The sequence below is a fragment of the Haliotis asinina genome, chromosome 3 (assembly GCF_037392515.1).
Source record: "Haliotis asinina isolate JCU_RB_2024 chromosome 3, JCU_Hal_asi_v2, whole genome shotgun sequence".
Taxonomy (NCBI): Eukaryota; Metazoa; Mollusca; class Gastropoda; order Lepetellida; family Haliotidae; genus Haliotis; species Haliotis asinina.
In genome coordinates, this window is record NC_090282.1 from 15748308 (window position 1) to 15758534 (window position 10227).

A 10227-nucleotide genomic window follows, 5' to 3' on the forward strand; every position below is an offset into this window, starting at 1 on the left:
TCCGTGTTCCTTGTTATCACCCGCCGCGCGATTAGCACGAAGCGGGGGACATAGTATTAGGCTCCGTCCGTCCGTCCGTATCTTAGGAACCATTCACTAGATTCTTTTCATATTTTGTACCTGGGTTCATCACAGTAAAAGACAGGTCTCAGTCAGGTTTGGTGACCTTCAACTTCATTTCAAGGTCACAACGGGACTTTAACCTTTTATCTTTGTCAGCGAGATATCTCAAGAACACTTCCCAGAATTTTCTTCACATTTAACACCAAGCTTATTCTAGGGAAGGTGCAGAGCCCAGTCGAATTTGGTGACCTTCACTTAGTTTTCATGGTGATGGCGACACTTTGAAAATTTCAGCATGTTAAGCTCCATGTTAAGCTTGTTAGCGAGATATCTCAAGAACTGTTATCTGGATTTTCACTTAGTGTCCAAGGTCACGGAGACACTGATGATTTCAGCATGTTCACCTGCATATTAAGCTTGTCATCACGATATATTAAAAAACTGGTCACTGGGTGTTCTTATTCATCACCACGATTCATCTACTACCCTTATTTTCATTACGTTTAAAGTTTAATTTGATAAATAGCGGCGGTGGATTGTATCACCTTAGTGATAATGCTTGTTCTTTCAATTAATCAAGGTTTATGTTCTTTATGAATCAAAACCCGTGAAGATCCGGGTTAGAAATTGGTCTTCAGTAACCCATGCTTGTCGAGAAAAAGCGACACACTTCACGAATCGTCGCATCCCAATTGCGTAGACCGATCTCTAGCTGTTGATCACTGGATTGTTTGGTCCAGATTCAAGGACGTAGCTTCTATTATGCAAAAAGACCGGGGGTACACATGATTTTGAGTGAGTTTAGTTTTACGCCGCACTCATCAATATTCCAGTTATATGGCGGCGGACTGTAAATAATCGAGTCTGGAAAAGACAATCCAGTGATCAACAACATGAGCATCGATCTGTGCAAGTCAGCAAGCCTGACCACCGGATCCTGCTAGTCGCCTCTTACGACAAGCTGAGTCGCCTTTTACGGCAAACATGGGTTGCTGAAGGCCTATTCTACCCCGGGACCTTCACGGGTCCACATGATTTGAAAGTGGGCAAGTCATCAAAAACACTCAAACAAACAGTTTTGCAACCTATCAGTTAGGCTTACACGAAAAAAATGGTTTGCGCACGCCTGTCGATCATTTACAGACCGTCGCCATATAGATGAGAGAAGCATTAAACAACACACCAACCGATCTTTAGGCATTAAAATATTACAGGTTACATCTGTCAAATCCTTGAAAACCCTCGTTTGAAGACGTTCCCGCACAGCTTGACATTGAGTTGGATCGGGGACTTGTCTTGGGAGGATGGAAGTGCACACACAGGCGCCTACCGCGGGTCCGAAAATCGATAAACTAAGCCCCGGTTTACTATCCAACCCCCTTACTATCTAACCTGTTAAAGAGCATCACCAAATCACTTTTGGGTACATAAGACACTCCAGTTATTTTTTCACCCGGATCGCCGGAGGTCGTCAAGTCCGTCGCTGATGATCTAGTTTTGTATATTTCCGGCACAGCAACTCGGTCTTTGGCGATTTAATGAAAAAAAAAACAAGTGCATCCCCTCGAAAGGCCTGTGTATATGCCTCCCACGCACATGGGAAATGTGGACAGAAGTATTGATACTCGTGAGACTTAAATTTCGATATATTCAATGACGAATGCGTAATTGTCCGGTTTTCGATCACGTCGCCGTGATTTGGTGTCACACCTTTACAAGTTAGATAGTAAGAGGGTTGAACAGTAAACCAGGGCTTAGTTTATCGATTTTCGGACCAGCGGTGGTCGCCTGTGTTTCAAAGGTAGGCAGGCATTCATCGGCCCAGATCGGGTCTGACAAACTGCAAATACACCCGAAGGTTTCAAGAACAAAACCTATCTTTTAACATACAGACCTGGTGAATAGTATCCGTTTAGCATGAACACGATGACTTTTCTTGTATTCAGTCTTTGGACTCCACCTTAATTTTGGTAAATGCTGAAAATTGTTTGCCATGAAAAGAAGTTTTGAACTGCCGTATGGATATGCTATCACTTCCTGCCAACTCTGGTAAAACGATCAAAGGTATGGATCACACAAGTTGGAGGCTTGACGAGCAGAATGATCTCAAACTTGGCAAAACAAAGAAGAGAAAAAAAACTATCTGCACAATAGGATTCGCTTTTTTGTAGAAACAATCTGAAACTGTACAGTGCAGTCCAATATGTTCTTATTGGTTTCACATCAACAAAAGGGCCTGCAGATTTCATTATGGGTATGTAGATTACAACGCCTGCAGGCAGCAGGTTCTCATGGCCAACTGGCAAATTAGGGGATTTGCGGACATTGACAACAACTGTTGGCATTAATGTCTCGAGTTAAGTGTCACTTATCAGCTCGCACTCAAACCAAACTTCTTTCAAACTGGCTCATTCGAACAAAAGCACTGTCTACTGTTTGGCAATGTCTTTCATGCAATAATGCAATATGCCTCAATGAACTAACATGTAAGTGTCATCTGCTGCCTGCCACAACACAAATGCCTCAACAAGAAGCGAACAGACTAAAACTTCCAACTTGGACACTCAATTACTATGTGACTGTCACATGCATTTGGCTCAATGAAGCATTAACATGAAACGCATTGCCATTACATCACGTCACACTGCAATGTCAAATAATGATGTTTCACTGCCGATTGTGTGTATCAGAATTCATCAGATTTTTAAGTCAAGAAGCCTGAAAACTTCATGACTCATATTTTGTAACGTTTATTTTTGTTTGTTTTTTTTCCCATAGAAGTCTGAAAACTTTGAGACATGCTGATTTTGCAGTGTTTGATATTTTATCCTGATGAAAAGAATCCTTTATTCAATACCAAACATGACATGAAGAGATGGGATAAATGGGTGTTATACAGCAATACAACAGTGTATGGCCCCCTGGCCCCCAGAGTGGTCTGACATCTACTCAGGCCATAAGCCCAAATGTCTGCTTTATTCTCTCACGATGAGAATCACAAAGAATGAATTAGAGACCATGATTTATTTATTTCTGTGTCTGTACAAAGTCGGCTCTTCTTACTTGCCAGGAAGGATGATTCCATCATACTGCAAGAGAAACGCACACATGAGCACAAGGTCAACATCTGGGATACACTTAGAAGCACAACATGGCTTGCTGGCAGCATGTCTCACCAAATGTGTATCAAAACAGATAGCAAAATCTGTCTAGAGTTGCAACGGTGATTTTAGTTTTGCATGAATTGTAAAGTCAGGCTGTAATGAATATCAATACAACCAGTGCCTTCATGCATGTGAATGATCTTCAGTAAATGCCAACATTTTGGGCAGATCGCCAATGGCTCACATCTAACAGGCATCAAGGTACACACTGACCACGTACATTAACAGTGAACTTAAATAACTCCGTCCATACGCTTGCCATAAGAAGGATATTCTGCATATAGATATGAACCCTTATATGAGGAAACGCTTTAAATATGATTTACAGACAGTTCCTTTTACCAGTTAATAGTGTTTAGCTCAATAAGCTATAGCAACTTAATAGCAATGGCCAAACATGTATGTTTCAGTGCTGAGGAAAGTGATCCGTTCTTTATGACAAGTGACAACATTGATGATTACTTTGATATATGTCATTACCAGGACACCACAAGGAATGTCTCACCAGATTAGTATCCATGCCAACTATCAATAAGTCAGCTAGAGTTGCAGAGGCGAAATTAGTTTTGCACAAATTTAAAAGTCAGGCAGCAGTGAAAATCACTGCAACCCGTGCCTTTGTGCATTTTACTTGACTTGAAAATAATTATGTCCATATGCACCAAACACAACCTGAAAGTTCTGAACCTTTACTTTTCCACAAAACATATTTGTGAACACAATACATCAAACAAGCTTTGTGTAACACTACAGCACACTTCTCAGTAGCTTATGTAATTGCTCATGCTTTATTCATGTCAGAAGGTTCTGCATTATGTCTTACCTGTATAATGCTGCAGAGCAATACATCACTTATTTATGCGATACCATGAAAGCCATGAGTTGCAGTATGCACAGGTTACAAAGTAAAATTAAAACTTCAGGGAAATTCGAACTTGTTTTGAAACATATGGTGTATATTTTAACTTTTCAACCTCTGAATTACTTGTCAAGAAATAAAGGCAATGAGCTACACAAAACACACTTAGCCCAGGCAACATCACAAAAAAAAAAAAAAAAAAAAATCTGTCTCACCAACATTGTATCAAAACAGAACAATCTGTCTAGAGTTGCAGAGGTGAATTTGGTTTTGCACAAATTAAAAAGTCAGGCAGCAGCGAGTCACTGCAACCCGTGCCTTTGTGCTCTTTCCTGGGCATAACTTAAGCATCATCAGATGCTCAGTTTATGTTCGATCGCTGGATTATGAGATTTCTGGTCATAATTTCAGAATTGTTGAATAACTGGCCTTGTTTCACATTGGTTACATGAAGTCTCAAATTTTCATGGATTCTGTAATGACCCTTGCGCTATGCCTTGCCAAGACTTTGTGAATTACCTTCTGTTGGAACCATTTCATGGACTCTTCTTTGCCGATCTTGTGACTGGTTCCAACACGTCCACGCTTTCTCCTTCTCTGTGCGACATTGAAGCCTACAAGGCAGACCAGTGAAACATGCTTAAGACATACACATTTCAGGCTCAAGTCAGCTGCACGTAAGAGGAACATGTGCAACCTATCATAAAACCAACCTAACACTTACTTGTACATACAAGTGGGAGTGATACATAAGTCTTTAATGTAATTAAACTGTTTTCATTCTCGGATCTTCAGCTAACAATTTGTAAGCTGGGACTAATACATGAATCCAGTTCAAATGCATATTTTAAGGTGACATTTTTGAGATCCTACACAAGTGCATTGTTGTGTCTTCCAGTCAAACATACCTGGTCTACCAAGGACAATGTAACATACCTGGTCTGCCAAGGACAATGTAGAAGTCCATTCCGTAGATGCCGATGTTGGGATCATACTTGATTCCCAGATCAATGTGTTCCTGAATGCCAAAGCCGAAGTTTCCAGTGTCGGAAAAGTTGCATTTTCTCAACTCGTATTCCCTCACCTGTAATGAGGTACAAAACAATACACAAAATGAAATGCTCAGTGATGGAATTGAAGCACATGTCAGAAGTGAGACATCAAGTTGTACATTCAAGTACATGCAAACCTATCAATCCAGGAAATAATGAAGCATTTTCAGCAGGTTTCAAAGGAAAAATTTGCACATTATGAAGTTCGATGTTTAAGATGTAGTTCACCAATATCCACCACCATTGGTGGCTTAAGTTGTATGTATCTCAACTAATGCATGAAGAAGTACATGTTGCAACGATTGTCATTTCCACATTTATTTCACAGGCAAGGTGCTACTAATAGCGTACACCTGCCTCACTAAATGTGTTTTAAAACAACCTGTCGAAAGTTTATAAAAATAATTAAAATTTGCACAAATTTAATGTGCATGCAGCTGTGAGTACCACTACAACCTGTCCTTTCTTACTCAAGTTACTGAGATTATTAAGAATATACATCACAGATCATAAATCAATGTGGGTTCACCGTCACATTGCAAATTCTGTTGGTAAGTGTGTGCATCTGGGTTAAGATGACATGCCACAATAAAACTAGCAAACTCCACACACAACCCCACTAGACACCTCAGGACAAACATGTTGGAAACAGATTTTCACTGGGCTTTACATACTGACAGCATAAAATCCAATCAAACTAGATCTTTCCAGTCTTCCAGTCTTGCAGATCATTATTGGTGTGTGTTACAGCTTTGCTCAAGGTTGGGAGCATTATTACATTAGGCTTACATTTTCCTTATTTTAGTGATTATCAGGGCCTTCATCTGATGGGACAGACAAGATGGTGGTCTACATCCTCAGACACACACCATGTACTAAGAATCAATATTTACATCACATATACTTCCTCACACTATACAACCAACTTTTTATCAAATACTTCCAATGAAATTAGCTCGGTCAGCCATGATAACTATGCCACTAGATGATCTAATTAATCTGAAGCTAATCTGTGTCACCTAATGTGATACTTGTGTATCAGATCATTTATCAACAGTGAATTTAGTTTTAGCCAAATTATAAAGTCAGGCAGTAGTGACTATTAAAACATCCTGTGCCTTTGTGCTGGGTTTCAAGAGCACAAAATTCAACAAAACAAGACATATTCATAACTTCTGAGTCATCATTAATGTCTCTCAAAAGGGGATCTCAGTATCACAGACTAAGTTTAAGCAGGGACTGACTTTGGCACATCAATTGCTATAAAATCCTGCTCACCTGTGCGATTAGAAATAATAAAGTGACTAAATCTATTTTACTGAGAAAGGCTTTGTCGTTACTTTGTTCTGTCAAAGACATTACTGCTGCTTTTCTACCAATTTTTAATCTTTGAACCATAACTTCCAGTATGGAACTTCGAACATCGTTACTCAGTGTTGTACAAAACGAACTGCACTGCAAGGAGTATGGTGAACTCTGAACCTTGCAGTACTGTGTTGTTTATGCACTGTGCGACACTGTACAGAGTTCGCCTTATGAAGTTGTGTTCTGCAACATCATGCCTCCCCAAAAAGTGTCTGCTAATCAAACCATCTCATTTGACACTAAAATTTCTAAAGACTACAAATGAAAACTAGGAAACAACTGACATTGTTAACCTTGACAAATATAAAAAACACACACCATTTGTGATGATAGCAGATCTACAGATTCAAATTCAATTACAAACTAAGTTCCTAAACTAAAATTTCAAAAGTTTACATTGAAAACTAAATTTGCTGTGACTGAAGTATGACTAAACCGTAATCTTTTGTGAGTTATACAGAAAATTAACACTTCATGATTGGTTGACTTAAAGTTGATTAAATACATATGACAATGTCCTATTTGTAGTTTATTCCTTTTCTTGTGAACAGTTATATCTCATAAGATTTGAAAAAATCTCATGTTTTGGGTCCCATGTGAGATTTTACCTCATATCTTTTCCTGCTTTAAGCAAAAGGAACAATATTTAAGAAACCAACCTTTTCATTGGTGAGTTTAGTTTTACGCTGTGCTCAGCAGTATTCCAGCTATATGGCGACGGTCTGTCAATAATCAAGTAACTACTCTGAAGCTAATCTGTCTCACCTAATGTGTATCCAAACAGATAACAAAATCTGTCAAGAGTTGCAACGGTGAATTTAGTTTAGCACAAATAAAAAAAGTCAGGCAGTTGTGACAATCACAACAACCCGTGCCTTTGTGCTCTAGCTACTGGGCATTTGAACACAATGTCAAAAGTGACACTAATTTAGATTTTATTTGACTCGTACCATTTCAAATTTTCATTTCTTAAATGGACATATCACAAATACCTTGAGTCCCTTCTCTAGGATCTCCTCAGCCTTGGCACCTCGGACAGTACAATGGACAGCAATTCTTTCATTTCTTCTGATACCAAAAGATCGCACTGTGTAGCGGGCTGGAGGTGAATAGACATAGGTTAGTGGCATAACATACAGCTTGTTGGTATGAGCACATGCCAATGATTTATCATAGTTTTTCATTTCAATCACAAGCATGAAGAACCCTCAGTGTCACAAAGGTCAAAAGTAACAGATTTTGTGATCCACTTTTGATGAAAACATTCTCAATGTCTGCCCAAATTCATGATACACCTACATAAAAAATAATTTCAAAACTTTGATATCTTTCCACATCTGGTTCAAAATAGCACACTGCACGTCATATTACCCACTAAAGTACGGTTGGAAATAGAAAAAAGTGTTATTCGACTGTTACTCTGTATACCTAAAATTTACCCTACTGCAAATAACATGTCAAATAAATGCATTTAGGCCTAACTGGGCTTTCAGAGGGATGTGTAAGAGGACATCCAGGAAAGCATGTTTACTCGTAAATTTGGCCAAAACTTAGAAAAAATATGACTAGCTGATGAAAACAACACATCACACTCTAGATGGCAATTAGATCGCTCAGACAGGTATCTCACCTGGCATGAAATGCATGCGCTGCCTTCTGGCACAAGTGGCCATCTTAAAGAGAGTTTATGCTTTTTCATGTTCTATTCATTAACCTAAATTCAGATAAGTAAACGGGTATGATACTTGACACATACAGAAAGCATCGTATTAAATGTCTTAAAATATATAGGTGGCATGACCATCCTAAAATCAAGAGGACTAGATATCATTTGTAAATTGTTATGACATGCAATGTACTTCCACAGTTTAAATCCCCTATGGGATTAACATATATTAGCGGATATTTCTGTCCCCCAGCCCGAACCCAATAATTGTCTACAACACCCATCCTGGTTTTACTTTTGAGATGACCCCTATTACTTGTGTTTCTCTTATAGTGAGACGCGACGGTCACTACCGCTTTAACAGTTTCAGCCTTAGTTTATTATTATTTTCTATGTAAACTATTGTTTATAATTAAAGCCTTGTTTAATTTCAAAATTTGCATTTAAAAAGTGTCTTTTGTAATAAAAATCTCACACACTAATTTGCACAAAACCATGGTCTGTTCCAAATAAGAAGCTTTGGACTCTCCATTGCTCATTTCTGTACTAATCCCTCATCAGTAAAGTGCTTCCTATCTCCCTACCACTTATACTACAGTTAGGCTGAACTCTTTAGCAGATATGCCACACTTTCCCATATCAACTATATAAATTGTAGAGACAAACGAGAGAATAATGTTTCTTATGTTACCACCAGTGCTTTAAAGATTAATATTTCATCTTCCCCTCCTATAGTCTGGTTCCTAACTGGTGCACAAACATACCTTTAGAGAAAACGGGCTGTTGTCCAGTTAGCTGTTCCAACACTTTGGCTGCTCTGGTCAACCTGTCACCAGATTCACCAACACAGATATTGAGACAAAGTTTGCGGATGCGTAGCTCTCGCATAACATTCGTTTTCTTCTTGTCATCACCCTTGCCCTTAGGCTTTGCCTTGGCCTCTTTCTACAAAGCATGAATTTTATTACCATAAAATGTCTGTATAAAGATTGCTAAAGTTGGTTACAAACATGAATTAAACATGAATATTTAGCAAATGTATGGTTGCAAACTACAATGGAAATTAAGCCTTTTTGACTTACTACAGTTAAATTGCAGCTGGTTAGATATATGTGGAATAAAACCCAGAATAGTGCAGGTTACCGAGTCTTTAACTCATTTAAATCTCAACCAGTAGCGTCACACTTCTGACTATGATTATCAGTACCTTGGACAAAATGCATTTGAATCAACACAATTAAGGGACCATCACCAAACCATTTTAACTGATGGGACTGATTTCTCAAAACAGGTTCATATCAGTTCCGTAACTTATGGCTAGTTTGTTACTGTGGAGAATCATGTTGATGATAGGTGTGTACAAAGTAAACGTGAGTGCTGGTTTCTGGTAGTTACCATTTTGGTGCATCATCAATCATAGTGCAAAACGACCCAAAACACATTTATATTATTCGCTGGAGACACGCGTTTATACAAGCCATGGACCAATATGTCCTCCATGTCTCAAAACCCAACAACTCTGACGGAAGTGTTTTCATTCACAGTAGCACCTTATTGCCACCCTCACTGGATATAAAACAATTCTATTATTACCTTTCCACAACTGACATTTAACTCGTCAATTTCATAAAATTAGGCATCTTACGCATCGATTCCACTGTCGAGACTCTTTAAAATAAGTAACGTATCTGACCTATGCATGGAACAGTCCCTTATTTCAAAGGGTTTTGGAAGCAAAGAAATAACAAAATTTTTATTCATATTGCAGTTTTTATATCCGCTAGTGATCCCTTTGTATCGGCTTGCCATTGATTACATCATCAAATAGACTTAAAGTCACGATGTAAGCAGATTCGTGATAGTATCCACAAACACATTACTGACCGCCATGATGTGTTGTTAGGAAAAGGAAGTTGACGGTAACTGCATGACGGAAGAAAAAAATATTTTTTCGGATATATCTTATTTCTACCAATTATAATAAATGATAAATGTATAACATGCATACATTTGTTTACAAAAGATTATTCCTAAAACTATACAATTTCTGTAAAATTC

General features: G+C 38.5%; 1 protein-coding gene across 1 annotated transcript; it reads right to left on the minus strand.

Annotated features, from left to right (window-relative positions):
* Positions 1–3072: 3072 nt before the first annotated feature.
* On the minus strand, positions 3073–10096 carry LOC137277549 (large ribosomal subunit protein uL5). Its single transcript, XM_067809333.1, has 6 exons — positions 10054–10096; positions 8934–9114; positions 7496–7602; positions 5023–5170; positions 4606–4700; positions 3073–3152 (listed from the first exon to the last, which is right to left on the minus strand). Exons 1-6 carry the CDS (start codon positions 10057–10059, stop codon positions 3123–3125), a joined length of 567 nt encoding a protein of 188 aa, XP_067665434.1. The 5' UTR covers positions 10060–10096; the 3' UTR covers positions 3073–3122.
* Between the last annotated feature and the right edge of the window lie 131 nt (positions 10097–10227).

Excerpts from the sequence above, each read along its gene's own strand:
- LOC137277549 (XM_067809333.1), bottom strand. Across the intron at positions 4,701-5,022 it reads CATTGTCCTTGGCAGACCAG|GCTTCAATGTCGCACAGAGA; the intron begins GTATGTTACATT and ends TCTGCCTTGTAG. Across the intron at positions 3,153-4,605 it reads TGAAATGGTTCCAACAGAAG|TATGATGGAATCATCCTTCC; the intron begins GTAATTCACAAA and ends TTTCTCTTGCAG.